The 21922-nt window shown below is 35.6% G+C and overlaps 1 protein-coding gene across 2 annotated transcripts in view; it reads right to left on the bottom strand.

Moving 5' to 3' along the window:
- The window catches only part of LOC150099683 (tyrosine-protein kinase CSK-like), a 262985-nt gene that overhangs the window by 116638 nt on the left and 124425 nt on the right, over positions 1-21922 (bottom strand). For both annotated transcript variants that reach the window (XM_090404533.1, XM_090404534.1), the window contains exon 7: positions 3344-3446. In XM_090404533.1, coding sequence (XP_090260659.1) covers positions 3344-3446 — 103 coding nt within the window. The remainder of the gene's footprint in view (positions 1-3343; positions 3447-21922) is intronic.

Consider the following 21922-nt stretch of genomic DNA (forward strand, 5'->3'; position numbering starts at 1 on the left):
AATACATCTGTAGTATTGGATGGTATACCAGCTCGAGTCTTACGTGAAGCGGCAAAGGAATTGTCAGTGCCCTTGACCATATTGTTTAATTTAAGTCTCAGCTCTGGGTTAGTCCCAAGGGGGTGGAAACAGGGGAAAATACTTCCACTGCATAAAGGCGGCTCCAAAACTGCTGTTGTAAATAACTGACCGATCAGCATATCAGGAGTTGTCAAGATTTTGGAGAAATTAGTCAAGAGCAAAATACAGGAATGGATAGATGGAAATGGGATACTGTGTTGTGTGTGGTGGTGGGGGGGGGGGGGGGGCACATGGTTTTGTGAAGGGTAGATCATGCCTCAGCAACTTGCTCACATTTTATAATACAGTGACGGCTGAACTGGATAAGGGTAATGGGTTTACAGTGATACTGCTGGACTTTGCTAAGGCTTTTGACAGGATACCACATGGAATTCTAATCAGTAAACTGCAGCACATGGGGATGGATAGGAGGGTGGTTGATGGAGAAATATCAGAGAGTAGTTTATTCAGGAGTAGAGTCCAAAAGAAGGCCTGTGACTAGTGGTGTGCCACAGGGTTCTGTTCTTGGACCACTGCTATTTAATTTGTTCATTAATGATATAGGAAGGGATCTGAGGGGAACTGTTCATTTATTTGACGATTATGCAAATTTGGGTAGAGCAATAGTGAATACACATGTCAAAAGTTTGCACAATGATTTGAATAGATTGGCAGAATGGGCTAAGGAGAGCAGATGTCAGTTTAATGTAGCAAAGTGTAAGATTATGCATTTTGGGATGAAAAGATTAGCAGCAGTACGCCATATTGGTGGATCTGTACTCCAGGAAATTGACAAAGCCAGAGATTTGGGGGTGTTGGTGGATAGGGAGTTGAAGTTTAGGGGGCACATAGCAAAAATGGCTAAATCAACTCATCAGATCACTTGGTTACTGAAGAATACTTTGGCAAGCAGATTATTATTCCTCTTTATCGAGCCTTGATAAGACCCCATCCTGACTACTGTGCCCAGATCTGGGGGGCAGGGTTTCTTCTTGATGGGGAGGAGGTAGAGAGGATCCAGAGGCGAATGACCAAGATGATAGCTGGTCTATGGAATGAACTTTACGAGAACAGGTTGAAGATCTGTGGGTTACAGAAATTGGTTGATAGGTGGAAAAGGGGTGATATATAATTAAGACATTCAAATTACTGAGGGGTTTTTACAAGATTAATTCAGAGGAAATTTTTCAGAACAGGTCTGGTGGTGGTGGGAGAACTAGGGGCCATCCATGGAAACTGAGTAAGAGTGTAGTGAGCAAGGGTGTTAGAACTAGGTTTTTTTTACTTGGAGAGTGGTGAATGAGTGGAATAAGCTGCCAGAGTCTGCTGTGGGTGCCATGACTGTGAATGAGTTCAAAGCAAAGTATGATGGATACTATGCGAATGCTGAATAGTTCTTGACATGATGTTTAGGGCCTCCCTCGATGAGTCTAAGGACTTCTTGGAGTTGCCCATAATAATAATAATAATAATAATTTTGCCACATCCTGGATGTTTATTTTCTATATTCTTACCAAAGTCTTCCCATGACTTTTGTTTAGCTATATGTGGTTTGGCTTTCTTACAATTTTCTCTATATTATTTTAGCATGTGTCATCTTGTTTCCTAGGATTTTTTGGTATATTTTCTTTCCCAGGATTGCTTCTTTAATTTGTGTCCACTATAGTGTTCTTATTTTTCTATTTTTGCAGAAAACTACACCATGTGCCTCTTACTGAATCAATGTTTTCTTCAGAGTCTGCCAATGAGACTCCAAGATTTGGTTCTTTTTCCTGAATAAGATTTGTATAGTTGAGTCTAGAGTTTATCTGTAAAAGTTGCTCAAATTCTTTTTAAAACTTCTTTACATCTTGTCTTTTCCATGTGATATTCATTTTTTATCCTACTTTGAAATAAATGAAGACTCTCAATTTCAAATCCTCCACGTACACTTATATTCTGAATAAGCATGAAGATATCACTTTCAGCAACAACATAGTCAACCAGGCTTTTCTTATGTCTTCAGTCTTCTCTCCATAAACTCATGTTCATCTTTATCCTGTAATGTGGTGTTGGTAATTACGAGTTCATTATGCTGAGCAGAAATGCAGAAAATACTACTATTATTATTAGCCTTGTCTTTTTCTCCAAATTTTCTACATGCCTGATGGGATACATTTCTGACTCTGCTATTGAGATCATCAACAAGGACCACTTTTTTCTTCTTTTTTTTTTTTTTTTCCTGCACTTCTGCAGAACCATAGGTACAAATAAATTTCATTGTTTGTTTTCCCCATTTTAAAGTTTGTCCACATAAACCCATTTGAAATTGCCTCCAAATCAAAAAAATTACCGGTGTTGAATGCTACAGGACTCCTTTCTTTTCTTGATCTTTGTCTCTGAACATAACATCCTACCCTTATTATGTAGTAGGAACTCACTTATTTTTACCATCTTTGTAACTATATTCATTGATGCTTTTCCAGTTCTTCTGCAAGTTTGATTTCCTTTCCATCGATATTGAGTATTAATGTTCCAGTAGCTGAATTTTCACTACTTACCCTGGTTCCCCAACAAAAACATGGACCTTGTTTAATTAGGCAATGCCCCAGCCAGTACGAAATTTCATGCTTACGAGACTGCCATCACATGTATTTCTTGTTTAAGTCAATAAAGATTACAATTTGGTCATGTAAGTCCCATATTGCTGGCCCACATGAATGTAAGGATTAGACATTAGGTCAGAAGCCCCACTCAGTTCTGCGTATTCCTTAAAGGTGATGTGGAGTTCCACAAAACACTGGTATCAATAATCAAAGGTTAAGGGTACCTGTAGAGTTGACTGTGACAGCAGGATGATACTAGAAATTTTTGCAAGACATTTTGTTCCCAAAAATAAATTAGCAGCAAAATGTCTCACCATCATCAAATTCCTGATGTGTACCTTCAAATGATCTATTTCATCTAAAAAATATAAAATACATCTTATATGTAAAACAGCAAATCAAGTACTGACAAAGCAGGAGGGTGTCTGCAATTTTAGAAGCAGGATACTCCGCAAATGTTGTTTGAGTTTAGTATAAATTCCCCATCCAAAATGTGAAGAGCACCACAAGAGGATGTCAGCAACACTGATGTTAAGGAGTGCTTAAATTAACGGCATTAAAGTCATTGCTTCAAAATTATAGCTAATCTGTTTCCTCAGTAGCTCACTTGTACACACAGAATTAACAAGAGAACAATCTACTAGTTGTTATACATACAATATTATATTCATGAAAAGAATATAAAATGTTAAACATACGTCATTACTGATGCTTCTGCCAAAAAATTCTGTGCAGCCTTGCTGGAATCTTTAAGGACTTTAACTGCTACTTTTTGGCCACGGTAGCTGCCAAGAAGCACATCTAGAAGGAAAACATTATAATTTCATGTGCTGCTTTAAACTTAAGCATTGCTCAGAATCCCCCACGCCCCAAATTCAAAAGCTATTTTAACCTACTTAACTTTAAATTTTAAATAATTCAAAAATTTAATGGTCCAGGTAATGATTATTTTGTTACTTTTCTGACTCAGACCACAGGTGGCCTGCAGGCCAAGAAGTGACATGCTAGCAAAGTGCAAAATGTGACTGTGTTAAAAAAAAGAAAGATGAATATTAACAAATTTGAAAACTGGCATTTGCTTAACAAATATATATATAAACAATTTAAATTGCATTTAACCTTTTCTTCGTAACTAATATTATATTATGAAAGAAGGTTTCATTATAACAAAAAGTGATAAACCAACCAAATGATATATGTCTATTAATTAGCACACTAGAAGAAAAGGCTAGCTTTTTCTTTCTTTTCTCTTAATGTAGGAAAACAAATACTAAGTAACTAATTTTTTATTCATTTTGCATAATAGAAATCATGAAAAGTTTTCTCCATGCAGTTAATAAGATAGCCAAATTGAAACAGACTGAATTAGAAATTATCACCAAATTAGTTTTTTTTTTAAAAAAAATTATATTAGCATTATAGTATTTTTGTTCTCTTGTTTCTGGTTAGAAAATATTGTTTCCTTTGTCTTTAAAATGACCCCTCCCCCAATCCTTCTACTAAGCAAGTTCAGATAAAATAATATCTTTTAATTATCATAATTCAGAAATTCTAAAAAAAGAACTTTTAAAAGTAAATATACACTGTCAATAAAGCATTAAAAAATAAGTTAATCTTGTTAATGAAAGTTAGAAATGAAATAACTTTCACTAACCTATCATTGTTGAAAAATCATGCTGGTTTTTCAAAAAATAAATTAAAAAAATTACTTTAAAAATGTACCATCAAATGCAGCCATAAGATTCTTAGGAGCTTCTGATAAAAATCTACTGCTTATACTATATTGTGCATAGGCTTCTGATTTATTACATTTCAACAGCAAGGATTGTCCAAGCAAAATAATTCAAGCTTTTTCTGCCCAAGTACTGATTAATATGCTAAAAGCTCTTAACCAAAGCTAATTCTTTTACCATTCACTATTAGTTATGTGAAGCAACAAGATACCACCTTAATTTTTTTTTTTTTCTAATCTGTTTGGATTATATATATTTCAGATAATGAAAAATAATTTTCAAATAGTCAATTACATCTCAGAACTCAGAATGAAACCTTTCTTTCTAGCAGATGACCCTGTGTTAATAAACTCGAATACAGATACATTACCTAAAACAGAAATATAAGAAATAACATGAGTGTATAAAATACCATAGCAAATCCAAAATACTAGTTGTAGGTTATACAAATATCAAATTTTACAGTGATGACCAAATCCTAAAAAGTCTAATGTCAATATCTTGAATCATCTATAAACAATACACTAATGGGTGTAAGAAGCAGGAATTATCATAATATACATCTCATATGGAAACTTCCAGTTTGTTTATTTATTTATTTATTCTTATGGCACAAGCAGCTGCAGGTCAATGTCTAGACCAGAAAGCCAATCCAAGGCCTCTTCTGTCATGGTGTGGATGTCCTGGAGGCCACCACCATGAAACTGGCACCTTGGGCAGTCATTCATAATATCACTGATCGTCTGGGCCACAGGGGAACAATCACAATAACGGTGGTCTGATGGACTCCATTTATGTAGTAGGTAGCCACATCTGCCTGATTAGTTCTCATCCCATTGACAGATGACCAAATCTTCCTAGGAAGGGCAAAACCAGGCTGCGGAGCAGAGGGATCTTCAACTAGGAAACCATTTGTTGGAAGATTGTTGGACAATTGTTCTCTCCACATGTCAAGTGTTGATGGTAGGGCAGCTGAAGAGAGTTCGTCCATGGACCAGAAAGGGTTTTGTGATTTTAGGTGATTACTAGGTGGATTTATGAGAGTCTGGTGCAGGGGCAGGAACGGGTTGCTCATTACTTTATTAAATACTTTAATCGAGGCTTGTCTTCTCTGTATATTTGGTGGAGCAATGTTAGATGAGAAAGGCAGCCAGGGAAGAGGGGTGCCTCTCAGTGTCCCATTAATTGTGTGCATGGTAGAGTTTAGCTGAGTGTCTATAATATTAGTGTGCGCACTTCTTTCCCAGACAGAGGCACAGTATTCTGCTGCAGAGAATGGGAGGGCTAGTGCAGACAACTTTAAGACATCAGCACCACAACCCCAGGTTGTTCCAGCAAGCCGTGAGATGATATTATTTCTCATTTTAACTTTACAGGTTGGTGATGTGCCTTTTATAGGTTAGGCTTCTGTCCAGACTCTCTACAAGGTATTTCGGGTGAGGCTCATATTCTACCATTTTGTCACAGAAAGAGAGGTTGAGGTGTCGATTTGTCTCTGCATTGTTCAGGTGGAATGCTGGGGACACAGTTTTTGCTGAGTTTGGCTTCAGGTACCACTGCTTAAAGTACACCTCCAAGATGTTCAGGTCTGTGTTCAAGGATGTTTCCAGGTTGGCAAAGGAGATAGACTGGTGTAGGATGGCGAAATCATCGCCGTATACATATTTGCTTGAGCTGGTATTTGGCAAGTCAAACATGTAGATGTTAAACAGTAAAGGGGATAACACAGAGCCCTGTGGAAGACTGTTGTGGAGGAATCTGGGCCTGCTCTTTTTCTACCAATATGGACCCGGATCTTTCTGTTGGAGAGAATGGATTCAAAAAGCTGGAAAGTTGTTTTGCACCTTATGATATTGCTTAGCTTTAGGAGGAAGCCCCTGATCCAGACTGTGTCATAAGCTGATGTTAGGTCGATGAAAGTAACTCCGGATTTAAGTTTCTTCTGGAAGCCTTTTTCAATCTGTGTTATCAGGGCCAGGACCTGGTCACAACAATAACAACTTCTTCCTGGCCTGAAGTCAGCTTGTTCAATCGGGGGACACTCTTTCGATGAGTGGTGAAATTCTCTTAAGGAGAATTTGTTCAAAGAGCTTAAAGGTGGAGCAAAAAGCAAGGAGATAGGTCGTAGATTTTTGGCATTATTTGGATCTTTCCCTGGTTTGGACCCAGCAATTATTTTGGCTTCCCACCACAGTTTTGGTAGTTTTCCAGTTGTTATAATATTTGAGAAAAGAGCAGCCAGCCATGTTTAACCTCGTTGACCGAGATGTTTTAGAAACTCACGGAGGATACCATCCATTCCTGTAGTTTTGCCATTCTTGGTGAGTTTTAAGGCTTTCTGCACCTCTTCAAGGGAAACTGGCTGTACAAGTTCAGGAAGCTTGGAGGCCCTCTTCAGATTTTTTCTGATGGAAGATTGCACAGTTATTTTCCTGGTAGAGCTGGGACTTATCTTGGAAGATTTCAGTAAATGATTAGCCATTTGATCACGAGTTACCTCTGGTGATTTGTATGTTGTCAGTTTTTTCCCCCCTAATTTTCTCAGGAGTGACCAGCTTTTCTGGGTAGATTTGGTGAAGTCAAGTTCATAGATGGTTGAGATCCATCTTTCCTTTCTGTTTTTGTCAAGCATTGCTATGAGCTCCTTAGCAATAGTTGGGTCTTCAGTTTTTTTTCATATTTGGCTATAAAAAAAAAAAACTTCTGGTAATTTCATTACAAACAAAACACAGTACAAAAATTTCAAAGTTCATCATAATCAACTCTTCCAGGGCTTCCTTCTTCAGATCAAAGCTCAGCATATAAGAATCTCTTGTAACAAAGGCAGGAAAATTACAATTAAGATAATCACCATTAAGACACCTGAACAATGCAACCATATCTGACATCCCACATAATTTAGTTAATAGACCAAAAAGTGAACATCATCCAGAGAATACCACTGCTACCTTACTTATCAGAACTTTAATGGTTTTAAACCCTCTAAAAAAAGGGATCCTAGCTTTTCATTTTTTCTCCTCCTCAGTATTTTCTTTTTGGGATAAAACTTATGGAGACCTAAGTATACATTCACCAATCAAACATACACGAGTAAAGTAATTTCACAAATTTCATATATTATAGATCCCACAGCTCCTAGATCAATATAAGGTATTTTTATCAAACCCAGTGTCAATCTGCCAGAAATTTGCCAAAATGCCACACACACACACACACACACAGTATACAAGATGTATTCAAATCAGTTTAAGTTATGGATCAGAGAATTGGTTAGAAATAAATCACTTGATCAAAGATTAAAGACCACACATATGAAAGCTCTTAGAAAATTAAAGGCCTGAACAGATGGCATCAATGTCAGAATCATATTTAAAATGAAGACATTAGGAAGCAACTTAATGTTGTTTGCATTCAAGAATGCATGAGCAAGGCTAATCTAAGGTGGTATAGTCACTTAAATAGAATAGGAGAGAAAGATTAGCAAAACAGGTGTTTGTTGCCAAGATGGCAGGGAAAAAGACAGAAGAAGACCAAGGTCTAAGGTGGATTTATTAAGTCAGAAGTGACTTAGAAAAACGAAATGCGAGATATGACAATGCGTACCATTAAAACTCAAGAAATGAGACTAGGAATAAATGTCATTTCCTGAGTTTTAATGGTACACGTTGTCATATCTCACATTTCGTTTTTCTAAGGCGCTTCTGACTCGGGTTCATGCAAGCCCTCATCATGGCTCCTGGGCAACATTTTTATGGCTAAGTTATGCAATGGTAAAAAAGCAAGTTCCTGGTGCTTTCAAATTGGGACTAGTAAGTTAAGGAAGACAACCATAACAGAAAACACTGGTCCTATTTCTGGGGGTTTGGAACAGGGCTAACAATCCCACCCTAAAAAAAAATTACTTTGTTCCAAATTTGAGGAAACAATAACTGCCTGATGGACTAAATGATGACAACAAGGCAATGTTTTAAGAATTCGATTGGAATGTACTTCTCTTTATTAGTCTGGAGCAATAAAAATGCTATTGGAGCAGTTGGATAAATACAACTTACATGCTACACAAAAAATAAACTAGACAGGAGAGGGATCATAAAAAAGAAGAATCATATTATATTTTATAGCTGATAAACATCACATGTTTGCAACAGGCTTCATTATAAACAAGAGAATAAAACATTTTATCAAGAACTTCAAAGCAAAATCACCCAGAATGTGTAGATGACAAATCAAAGGATGGCTTTAACTATAGTTATCTATGCATATGCTTCAACTGAAAAAAAGATCTCTTTTATGAGGCTTTAATAATCTATGGGGAATGTCCAAGAAGGGATATTAAAATTACTATAGATGATTTGAATACTAAGATAGGCAAAGATATATATAGGAAAACCACTGGGAAATACAGATTACATAATGAGTCCAATGATAACAGGAACAGACTAGTCAACTTTGCATCTTCGAGAAACATGGTTACTGGTAGTACAATGTTTAATCATAAAAACATTCATAAAATGACCTGGAAGTCTCCTGATAGAAACACCTTCAACCAAATTGATCACATCTTGATAGATGCAAGACACTTCTCCAGTTTGATGGATGTCAGATCCTATGGAGAGGATAAATATTGACTGACCACTATCTAGTCATATCAAAGATTAGAAGCAGAATTTCAAATGCAAGTATGATGTATAGATCTCACGCCAGAAAGCTTAATAATGCAAGACTGAAGGAATCAGAAGTCTTGCATTATTATGGTGAAAAAAATTAATGAAAACCTATTTACTCTAACTGATAGTGAGAGTGTTAATGATGGCTGGGAAATTCTTAACAATATTAAGAACAGCAGATATGGTACTAGGAAAAGTAGGTAGAGCTGAATATGCAGTCATGACTTGGGAGATTGTAAAAAAAAAAAGGAATATTCTGTCAAGAAGGGTATATATGGAATTACAAGGCAGATGATTATGACAAGCTTAGGAGGAAACTCAAAGCCATGCCATGGCATAAAGTCCTGCAAGGGAAAGATGTTAACATTGCATACCTAAGGTAAGGAAGGTTAATTAGGTATGAATTAGATGGATGAATAATATCATTAAGCATGAGCTTCGGAAAAAGAAAATGCTGTGAAGAATATATAAGGAGAAAAGTGATCAGCAAACTCATGGACAGTATAAGGCAAGAAGGGTGACCAAGGTAAGGAAGGCAAATTCAAATTACAAGACGAAACTAACTAAAGAGGCCAAGGGATATTCTAAAAAGTTCTTTCATTAAATGGCAAGTAAGAAGAACGACTATGAAAAAATAACTGTTGAAAATTTTTCCACTTGATTATACTATGAATGAAAGATGCCAAGAAATTATATTCTAGGTTTAATCCTAGTGTAAGCAAACAAAGTTTGTACGTGAAGTCTTCACAACTGGGCAACTTGTATATCGAGGCTAATGACTTCACATTACTTGCCTTAGTATCCCATAATGCAAAGCACACATCCTTACGAACATGTTAATGCTATGCATTATGTGAAGGGTCACTACCCAGATCGGTTTCGACCTTTATTGAGGTCTCATCAGTGGGAGCCATACTCAGAAGTGATACCAAGGTTGAAGTAATGCAGAAGTCTGGGTCTGGCTCTCACTAAAGAGAACTCAATAAATGTACCCTTCTCATAGTGCATAGTATTAACATGTCCATAAGGATATGTGCATTGCATTATGGACACTAAGGCAAGTTGTTACTGGGCAACTCGGATATTGAGTCGTTAGCCTCAATATCCGAGTTGCCCAGTGGTGAAGGTACTTTATGTGCAAACTTTGTTTGCTTACACTTGAATAAATGATTAAACCAAGAATATAATTTATTGGCATCTTTAACTTATAGTATAACCAACTGGAAGAACTTTCAACAACTATCTCTAATCCAGAATATTTTAGCAATAAGGCGAGACTTCTACCTTGGTACCTGGTACAGATCACTTCTGGATCTGGCTCCCACTGATGATAGCTTGGATTTTGGCAAGGTAAGTACTTTGGTTTTCTTTTGTTTGTTTTTCACTCTGATTTTATTTTACTGGTGGTTTTGAACCCACTAGCACTGTTTTTTTTTTTTTTTTCCCACCTCTCCCTAAGTAAATATTAAGATTGCTGGTAGAGTGCATTTAATATCTGCATTACAGGATTAATTTTGGAAGTATCATGGCCACCATTTTATAGTAGCTCAAATAGAGCATTTGCTGGTGGTGTAAAATTATTTCTATATCATGGGATTATTTCCAAGACTGATTCTAATTTCTAATTTTTAATTTCTAATTTCCAAGACTGAAAGTTTTTTTTCCCTCTTACAATCAAACACAGAGGTATTTAGTCTTTTTCCCTACCTGAGATAATGGTACCATTTCCTCTGAGGGTGCAAACTCCAGGAATTGAAATTCCAGGATGTGAAGAAGCAAGACGGGTGACTAAAATTTTAAAAGAGATTGTTGGTGCTAGTAAGATTTATTCTTTTGCCCCATACAGCAGAGGAAAATATTTATTTGTAGTTAAAGATATGGAAACAAGGGACAAACCATTACAGGGTTTTAACTTTCGAAGGCAGCATAGTCATTCCAATAATGGTTGGAAGCCAGGTTAAAACAGTAAAAATCGAAAGATTTCCAATGGAACATATAAAGAACAGTTAGGTAATTCTTATACAGACATTCTCAAAATAGGGCAAAATTAGTAACATATGAAAGGGTTAATTAGGAAAAGATCCAAACTGGTTTTCTGGCAACGTCACCTTCACAATGAAGGTGAAGACGCCTGTACCAAATTTTATCAATATTGATACAATCTGAGTTATGGTAAACTATCCCAGAGTACAGGGACAGTGCCTGCATTGTGATTCATACAATCACTTTGGTGATAACTGCCTCAAATCTAAATGTTTCAACTCCATGGAGATTGGACATATTGCTAATCAGTGTCTCAAACCCTGTCAGAAATGCAAAAGTTCTGAACATTGCATAACACCTGTCCTTTCAGAACGTTTGCTGAAAGAGTGGGAGCACTGGTAGAGCCAATCAGGACATTGTATATTATTATTAGACACCTGCTCTACAACTCTGTCTCCACCACTCAATTCACCAACTGACCGCAACTACACCAACGCCATCTACCACCAACCACCACCACCATCACTAATATTTCCAAAGACAATCACAAACATCCATGCCCACAGCAGGATTCGAACCTGCAGCCTTTTGGCTGGAGAGCAGATACGCTAGCCACTTGGCCAGCCAAGCTGGCATATATTGGGGAGTCGTAAAGAAGAGTTTCCAGATCTTCCAATTCAGTCTAGTAAAGATGGCATCTTTAAATAAACTAAACTTGGTAAAATCACAAAGTGTATGACCAAATCAGCCAGAAATTAGCCCCAGAATTCCAGAACTCCAGGAGCCACCGTCCCATTCAAATAGGATGGACCAACCTCAATTGAAATTACCAATAATGAACCTAGTATAACAACTAAACAGATACAAGACAAAATACAAACAAACTGTTCTACAAGGAGAAGCTGGAGACGAAAATAGCAAGTAAGACACTGAAAGAACTTAATATGCAAACAAGATCATCAAAAAGGAAAGATGAATTAATTAAAAGATGTGTTAAAAAAAGGAATTACATCTAAAAGAAAAAGAAGTAGTAATAAAAAATGTAAAGATGGAGAAGGTCGTGGATCATCAAATGAGGACTTTTCAGAAGAGTTTATGGACTATGAAACATCATCTCATGCTAATAAAGGGAAAGCAAGTGATACAATTAAAGAAAAAATATGTTTACTGATTCAAAGTTTTCTCAGTATGATTATCATCTACATGAAAAGAAAATAACTAGCTTCCAAATCAAGAATGACAGGTATGAAACTGAAATAATGGAAAGCAACTGGAAAAACAGTTCACAAGAAGCAGACTACACAACTGTTCCTTCACATATTGAAGACCTCATCAGGTTCATTCAAAACCTAGAAGTTAAAGACTTACCAGTGATACTTCACTAATCATAGCATCTCCTTTCTGCCCTGCCTCATTAAATGTACAAGAATTCCACAGGCAAATTAAACAAGAAACTATATAGAAACTTATGCTATGCCATAATATTAGATTTCTGTTTCTGCAAGAAACATATTTTTGCAGATATAAAGATATAAAAAGTTTAACAGATAGATATCCACATTTCTTTCTTATTGGAGCTTTGGAAGATTTAACAGGGCTGGAGTAGGAGTTCTTATTCTTGCTGCCCCCCCCCCCCTCCTTGGGTCATTCTGTAATATCCAAAGGGATGCAGAAGGAAGAATCCTGACAATAGACTGGAAATACTGTGATGTATTTCCAGTCTATATAAATGTTTATACTCCATTCAATGGAACAGCTAGACTAAAATTCTCCCAGGAATTGGAGATCTATTTATATGGTACCCACCATATCATAGGAGATGGAGACTGGAATTGTATTGAGAACCCCACATTAGACAAAATAGGAGGACACACCCCAGGAGTGGAAAAGTGCGATATGCACAGTTAAAACCATGCTTCGACAATACTCAATTAGTAGATATATGGAGGATTCGCAATCCTAATCTCCAGTCTTACACGTACATAAATCAAGGTATTGGTACCCATCTTGATCGGATTTATATCTCTTCTTCCCTTATAAACAGGATAATTCAGATAACATCTTGACATCAACATGTTAGATCATAATCCAGTTCTACTTAAATTCCACTGCATGAAACAAATAGAGATCAATTCTGGACTATGGAGACTTCCAAATTTTCTGTTGATCTTTACAAACAAATTCCATACTCTGTTCAAACTGGAATAATGTTACCTGGAACTGGGATATGTGGTTAAAATTCAAACAAGTAATAAAACAGAATATGATTAATGGGGAAAGGAACAGGCTTTCCTCAAAAGAAAAAAGTTCAGAGGCCTGTATAAAGAGAAAAGCTGGTTCGTAGCAAACCAACACAATGGTATAGAATGTAGCACCATCATAGAAACATTAACAGAGATAGAAGTGGAAAGGCAGAAACAAGTAGAAGAAAGAAATTTTAAAATAAGAATGCAGCACTTCAGATGCATTCTTCAATAGACAATTCATTAAATTCTGCAAAGAAAGAACTATCACTGAAATCTGCACTGGTGGTGAAGTCATGTCCAACCATTCAAGACATCCTTGACTCTTTTCAAAAACACTACAAAAGTCTGAAGACAATAGTACTGTGGGAAATTATAACTCTTGGAACATTAATAGCTTTCCTGTTCATATCCAAGATGGGCTTGACTGACCCATTACAGCATCTAAAGTTACCAGAGCCTATAAAGAATGCCAGACAAAAAAAAAAAAAAAAAAATCCCCAGGAATTGATAGAACTAGGGATAGAACTTTACTGTGAGGCCTGGGATTTTCTTCTTCCCATTTTAGTTATACTGTTTAATTCTTTCAGCAAGCCACACCATCCTCATTCCAAAACCTAAGAGAGATCGCACCTTAATCAGCAGCTGGAGACCTATTTCTCTATCTAATACTGACTACAAAATATTTTTCTGCATTATCAATAAACAGGCTCAAAGTGAGAATGAGATAATAAATAAAAGCAAATTAAAAGTATGGAATTCCAGGCCAAGTAGTAGAGTTTAAACTGTTTCTGATAAGTGATCTACTGCATATTGTTAATATGAAAAAGCAGTCGATAGCAATGCTATCAGTAGACCTTACTCAAGCATTTGATAATGTTTGGTATCCCTTTCTGTTCCACATCCTCCAGCAAATTGGTGTGGGTTTATTTATTAGCATATGATGATACAATGGCCGTGAAGCCCTTTTTACAGGTAAGTAACAGCACCATCTCAATCCCCCTTAATTTTATCCGGGCTCAGGACTGGCATTGCTGATGAATCAAGACTAGGGCTGGGTCTTAAGTGTGGTGTGAGTAAAAAGCTGCTAACCATTATCAAAAGAGCTTATGCCAATTCAACTACCCGCCTCCTAGTTAATGGGTTCCTGTCATACCCAGTCAAAATTCAAAATGGAGTCAAGCAAGGTTGCTCTCTTAGTCCATTGCTCTTTGCATTGGTTCCTGAACCCTTCTTACAGGAAGTCAACAATACACAAGCTGTGCGAGGAATAACAGTTCCTTCAACTATGAAGATAAATAAGGTATTAGCATATGCCGATGATGTAGTGGGCACTCTGAAGGATAATGATTCCATATATATCTTTCTTTTGATAGGTATTTTTTTGGTATTTTGGAAAAATTCAGAGATCAGTAGATTACTTACTAATGCAGACAAGACAAAATTAAGTTTTTGGAAAGTGGGATCTTGGAGACATTCCTTTTGGACTAAACCCTAAGAGAGAGAGAGAACCCCCTCATTATACTTGGAATTCCCTTCTCTACTTATCCAATATTGCCAGTTCAATTATATACAAGAACATTGAAACCTTAGAAGACTGGAAAATAGGGCCACTTTCCATTTCTTTTAAAGCCATAGTACTCACACCATAACTACCCAGCTCAGTTGCACATAATAAATATTACTAGTGGCGGTGGAGATGGGTGGTAGACGGCGGTGGTGTAGTTGCAGCTGGTGAAGACAGAGAGCTGTAGAGTAGGTGCCCTCCCTCGATGAGTCTTTGGACTCCCTGGAGGTGTCAAGTAATAATAATTATTACTTGACAATTGCCTGTGCAATTTTTTTGGTCCAGCTGATACCAAGTTAAAAGGGAATTTCTTCAACTATCAAAGAAACATGGAGGATTTGGACCAGTCTTAAAATTCTGCAATTTAAGCAATACAGCTTCAAAAATTCATAAAATATTACAGACCAATCACACATGTGCAGACGCTCTCCTGTACTAGCTGGGTTTTCATCTTCCCATGTTTGGAGTAAATGATTATAAAGGTCCAAAAGCAGAGATTGTTCATGAATACTACAACATTCTGTGCAACATTTTTTTCATTAAAAAAAGTAAAATTTGGCATACAGAAATCTTTAATATTTTTCACTGTGAACTTCTGCAGTTGGGTACTGACAACACTTTGTTAGATAACTTATTGTAGTTCCAAGAAATGCCCTAACAGGAGGTCACCTCCCAGTCAATACCAACAAATGGAGGTACTTTAACATCGGAAATCCAATCTGTGACGTCTGTCACTGATTGGAAACAGTAAAACATGCATTCTACAGCTGCCCTCTTGCCTTGCATATTTGAAACAGAATATGTAATATAAAATAGAGAACTTTTATTATTAAAAGACCAGAAGATAAATGATAAAATATACAAAGAGCCAACAAGTTTCACTAGCCACTGTAGCATTTTCAAGGGTGAACTGGTGTGAAAACAAATGCATTAAGTTACATTTCAAACATACACTTTAGTAACTGTTAGGCCGTTACATTTGATCATTCTGTTTGAAGGCGTGCATGTGTTCGAAAGCTTCAGTCAGATTCCGGTACATGACCACGTGTTGTGTAGTTTTTTGCATATTGTAATTCTGTCGAACTGAGAGAGATGATGAGATTTTTCCATATGTCTTTAAGAATAATACCCTGATTTCTATTTAAATTATTGCCTGTGCATAGTACCACAGCTGCTTCTTTTAAGGTTCTGTATCTGTAGTCATTCTCGATGTAAGGCATAGAACTGTTTTTCCAATCTATAACGTGATTTGATGTTGAGAAATGATGAGCTAAACCAGATGTGATGGTTCTATTATGATTGACATCCCCCACATGTTCCTTCTGTCTTATTTCAAAACTTCTAGAAGTCTGACCAATGTAAGAAAGGCCACACGTGCATGGAATTTCATATACTCCAGGACATTTGAAGAAAGGTGGCCTTTCTTACATTGGTCAGACTTCTAGAAGTTTTGAAATAAGACAGAAGGAACATGTGGGGAATGTCAATCATAACAGAACCATCACATCTGGTTTAGCTCATCATTTCTCAACATCAAATCACGTTATAGATTGGAAAAACAGTTCTATGCCTTACATCGAGAATGACTACAGATACAGAACCTTAAAAGAAGCAGCTATGGTACTACGCACAGGCAATAATTTAAATAGAAATCAGGGTATTATTCTTAAAGACATATGGAAAAATCTCATCATCTCTCTCAGTTCGACAGAATTACAATATGCAAAAAACTACACAACACGTGGTCATGTACCGGAATCTGACTGAAGCTTTTGAACACATGCACGCCTTCAAACAGAATGATCAAATGTAATGGCCTAACAGTTACTAAAGTGTATGTTTGAAATGTAACTTAATGCATTTGTTTTCACACCAGTTCAGCCTTGAAAATGCTAGACAGTGGCTAGTGAAACTTGTTGGCTCTTTGTATATTTTATCATTTATCTTCTGGTCTTTTAATAATAAAAGTTCTTTATTTTAATACATCAGACCAAATATGTACAATTTAAGAATATGTAATATGTTGGGCATTCCATTACTTACCAGAGAACAGGTTATTTTTTGCAGTACCCACCACCTGTCAGCAATAGGAAGAGAATTTTGATTTTTATATTTAATGAATTAAAATACCATTTATGTAAGGTTAGAAAAAATCATGGATTTGAAAACCAGCAATATGACATCTAAATGCTTTATAATATTGCATTGTGGAAATTTTATTGTTCAGTCAGATGATTTTGTATTTAGAAAGAAGCATTCTATGAGATATCAAATTTTTGGCTAGGTCATGTAGACCAGTGCTTCCCAAACTTCTGGATGTCAGGGCCCCCTTTGCAAAAAATAAAATATTTCACGGCCCCCCTCGAAAAAAAATCGTAACAGAGAGATATATTGTTATAATATTTATTGTATTATATTCAATACAAAACATACACAGCGAATATTGCAAAAATCAAATGAATATATTACATTTTTTGCCTCTTACCGTTTGGTTCTGAAGACGATGCGAGCTGTTCTGGTAAAATATGAAATACTGTCCTTTTTTTTTATTTTTTATCAGCCACTTATCCATCTCAGGGTTAAATTTTTTAACGTAGAATAGATCAAATAATATCACCACCTACCGATACTGGCACACCACAGACTGATAACATGAAATTAGTGAATATTACCTGAATAAGGGAATCCCCGGACCAGGAACATTTTTCTCTTTTGTGACTTTTCTCCCTTTAAGGTAATTAAGCCTAACGCGAAACAGACAGCAAAGGCAGGTTATTAAAACGTGCATATGATTGGTGTGGTATTAACAAAAGTTCGCACAACCGAAAGATAAAAGCATAGCTGACAATTGAGTTGAAATGCTAACTCTTTTCAACCAAATTCCATATCTGAAACTGCCATAACATTCATTATATATATATATATTACTTAGTTTTAACACTTTTACGAATTCTAACACGTTCGGTTGAATTTTATTGCTGCCTTGGGAAATTGAACTCGCACACATCTAATTAATAACAATAGTTTTTAGTTAGATACTGTGTTTGCCCATGCAACATATGGTTATGTTTCAGTCTATACAGCATAGTTTCTGTATGAGGGGACATGTGATTCATTAATTAGTGTGTTTTTATCCCAGTTGTCTCTATTTGCACTATTGTTGAGAAATATATTACACAGACTCCTCATACTTATTCACTGGCATAATAAAAGTACTTGTTTTTATTGCCTCTGCAGTATAGTGGCTGTTAGGGAGGGCGTGTTGTTTACCACTGCAAGGGAGTTACTATCTCCCCACATGAACTTGTTTAAGCTTTTTTTCATGTGTGAAGTATATGCGAAACTTTTATTGGTAACAGTAAACTAGCTCGGATGACAGTGATAATATAAAACGAGTTTTGATATGTATATAAAGTCAATATCAACAGTCCCTGATTACGAACGCGTGATGAAAGGGATGGGAAGATTTGGAGGTTCCCTGGAGAGCATTCGAAGTAAATACAATTAACCACTGCTTTGAAATGAAACATATGAATAAGCAATATTTACTAATATTCATTAAGCGCCGAAATACGCAGGAAGCAAAGCTTGTGAACCAACACGAATGTGTGAATTTTTCCATTAAAATATAAAAAATAACGAAAAAGAAATAATAAATAAAAGTTAAATACATTTCTTTTAAAATAAAAAAAATCTACTTAGTCTTAAAACATTTTAAATTTGTTTTCATTATTTCACGGGCCGCAGCCCACAGTTTGGGAAGCGCTGGTGTAGACCACCCACATTATGCAATATTACCAGGAGGAGATAAAATTCTGTCTATTTTTGCTATGAGAAGTTTTTTTTTTAAATGGTTCCATCCTCTTAATTCAAGATGGTCTTATAGTCAATCGCAAGGATAACTGGAGAACAATCCCAGGCAGAGAAGACCAACTCAAGGCAGTTAACACAGATAAGGCTAACCACCTGGGTATCAGTAACCTTTGCACTTTAATTTCAATTGGTCTTTTGGCCATTCATCTATATGAGATTGGTTAAAAAGGAAAACCGATAACCTTTGGCTATATGATGATATAAAAGAGCTGAGGCCTTTTCTCTCTCTCATACTATCTATCTTTTCTTTCTCCAAAAACTACCAGGCTCTCTTGCATCCCCCTTCCCCTATACTCACTACTCTAGGCCTAAGATTAGTACCCCTTTACTTTTTTACCTCAATAAAGGTAGAAGTTTTTTTTTTTTTTTTTTAAACTTTTTTTTTCTGGGTAGTGATCCTTCCTATAATGCATAGCATTATACATGTCCATAAGGTTATGTGCTTTGCATTATGGGATACTAAGGCAAGTGATGTGAAGTCATTAGCATCTATATACAAGTTGCAGAGTCATGAAGTTACTTCACATGCAAACTTTGTTAGCTTAAGCTTGGATAAAGGATTAAACCAAGAATATAATTTCTTGGTTTAATTTTCAGTTTTTATCACCTTTATAATCTTGGATTCCCTTTTTCATATGCACCATTACTGTTCTATTTTGGCACAACAGGTCACTGAACCTATTACATAAACAGGAAAATGAAAAAACTATTTCCAAAATCTTCCATGAACTTTTGTTTACATAATCTGGTGTTCTTACACTTTTGTCTATAGTCTCTGTGAGTACATGTACTACCCAGGAACTTAATATATTTTCTTTTGGTACAATGTTTGCTAACTTATTATGCTTGGCATAAGAATTTTATTTTTCTAACCGGGTGGGTAAAAAAATAAAACTTTTTCTGTAGATTAGTATTTTATACATAGCTAACTAGTCAAATGGTTTAAATCTTATTTTCAAACCCTTTCTTTCATGCTTACATGGTGATCAGAATACATTATGGAAAATTATGGAGACAACTACCGTGTTAGAGCAAAACTTTAGTTTAATATAAACCAAAATGAACACTCGACGTTTCGATCTTCATATCAAGGTCATCTTCTGGAGCATACACATATATACAGAGAAACAAGCTGCACTAAAATCTACATGGTTTGCTGAAGTTACTGACCAGCCGTTACAACAATTATTGGCTTGACCTCTGGTGAGAAAAAAAAAAAATAATTTTACTACATCAAAGCTAGAGTCCTATTATTATCTATTGGGTTACAAAATTAAATTGGACTGGAGAGTAACATGTTTATATATATAAAAAAACAAAAAAACTGTGATTATACATATAAATTTCAACCAATTGGTATAGAATAGTTTCCAATAAAAGCTGAAAATTGCTTAAAGTCCTAAAGTATTCGATACTAAGTAGATGTAAAAGTAGTAGTAGATACTAAGATGTAAAAAAAAAAAAAAAAAAAAAACCTTTACTACGTCAAAGCTAGAGTCCTATTATTATCTATTGGGTTACAAAATTAAATTGGGCTGGAGAGCAACATGTTTATATATATAAAAAAATAAAAAACTGTGATTATACATATAAATTTCAACCAACTGGTATGGAATAGTTTCCAATAAAAAGCTGAAAATTACTTAAAGTCCTAAAGTATGCTAGATACTAAGTAGATTGAATATGTGACTTCCAAATTCTTGGAATTTTTATGCCACCATTATTGTTGAGATTAGGGTGGTTAATCAGAATTTCACAGGCTTCTTTAAATTTTCTTTCATACCAGGTTTTTGTATGATGTAAAGAGCAGGTACTTTTCCAATCAATTTGGTTGAGAGCGTGATCTGAGAGGCCTGCTTCACCAAAATTGTTATATTTAATGCGTGCTTTTTTTTTTTTTTTTTTTTTTTTTTTTTTTTTTTTTTTTTTTTTACATATAGGGATTGTATGTCCAGTTTCACCAATATAAGGTAAGTTACAGGTGCAGTAGATGCAATAAACTCCAGGATGTGCCAATGAAAGGAGAGGATCCTTAGAGGAGTTGAATATGTTTTTTTAATTTTATAGGTGGTTTAAAAGTGGCATTGAAATTATAATGGTGTCGGATTCTATTGATTTTTTCTGATAACCCTTTAATGTATGGGATGGCTATGGTTTTACTATAATCTATATTCTTTTTTGATGAAGTTTTATGAAGAACTTTATTAATATATTTTTTATAACATAAATTGAAAGCCAAACGGATTGAACAACAAGGGATTTGTATCCCCTTAATTATTAATAGTATTTTTGTTATAGCCATTATTTATAAATGTGTTGCTAATAATCTTTAATTCTTGTTTAAGAGCTTGTTGAGTAGAGCAAATTGTTATAGCACTGTTTTTAAGGGTGTTAATTACTCCAAATTTTTGCGATGGTTGGTGATATGAGGTAGCATGTATATATTGGCCAGTATGTGTCGGTGGTCTGCAGTAAACCGACATACTGGCAAAGAACACACAACACTTTATGAACAAAATTAAAAACATAACACTCGACAAAAATGATTTATTAGTCAGTTTTGACATTTTTGCCTTTTTCACAAATGTCCCAATCAGTGACACAATTCTTCTCCTACCAAACAAATTTTTGCCCGACATTATGGCCCTCTTTGTCCATGTACTACGTTCCGGTTACTTCGTGTGGCAAAATAACTTTTACCTACAAAAAGAAGGTACGGCCATGGGCTCACCACTATCCCCACCTCAATTGCTAACTTTTATATGGAAGCTTTTGAGCAAAGTGCTCTTGATTCCTTTTATCTGTTTTCATTATCTGGCCACACGGTCGACAAACTTTCAACACATTAATCAGCCACCTGAACAAACAACATGAATGCATACAATTTATATCACTCATATCACCACCCATCACAAAAATTTGGAGTCACTGACACTTTAAAAACAGAGCGATAACAATTTGCTCTAATCAACAAGCTCTTGAACAAGAATTAAAGATTATTAGCAACACATTTATAAATAATGGCTATAACAAAAATACTATTAAATATTTTTATTAAATATCATTAAATATCACATTAAAAAGGAGGATATTATGAAAGAACTTGACATTGTTAGCATCCAGGAATATGTTAGCAGAGCTAATCTCAGGTGGTATGGTCACTTAAACAGAATGGGAGAGGAAAGATTAGCAAAACAAGTGTTCTCTGCCA

This window comes from Typopeltis vanoorti, chromosome 14 (assembly GCF_054136105.1).
Source record: "Typopeltis vanoorti isolate ZY-2024b chromosome 14, IOZ_Tvanoo_1.0, whole genome shotgun sequence".
In the NCBI taxonomy this organism is placed as follows: Eukaryota; Metazoa; Arthropoda; class Arachnida; order Uropygi; family Thelyphonidae; genus Typopeltis; species Typopeltis vanoorti.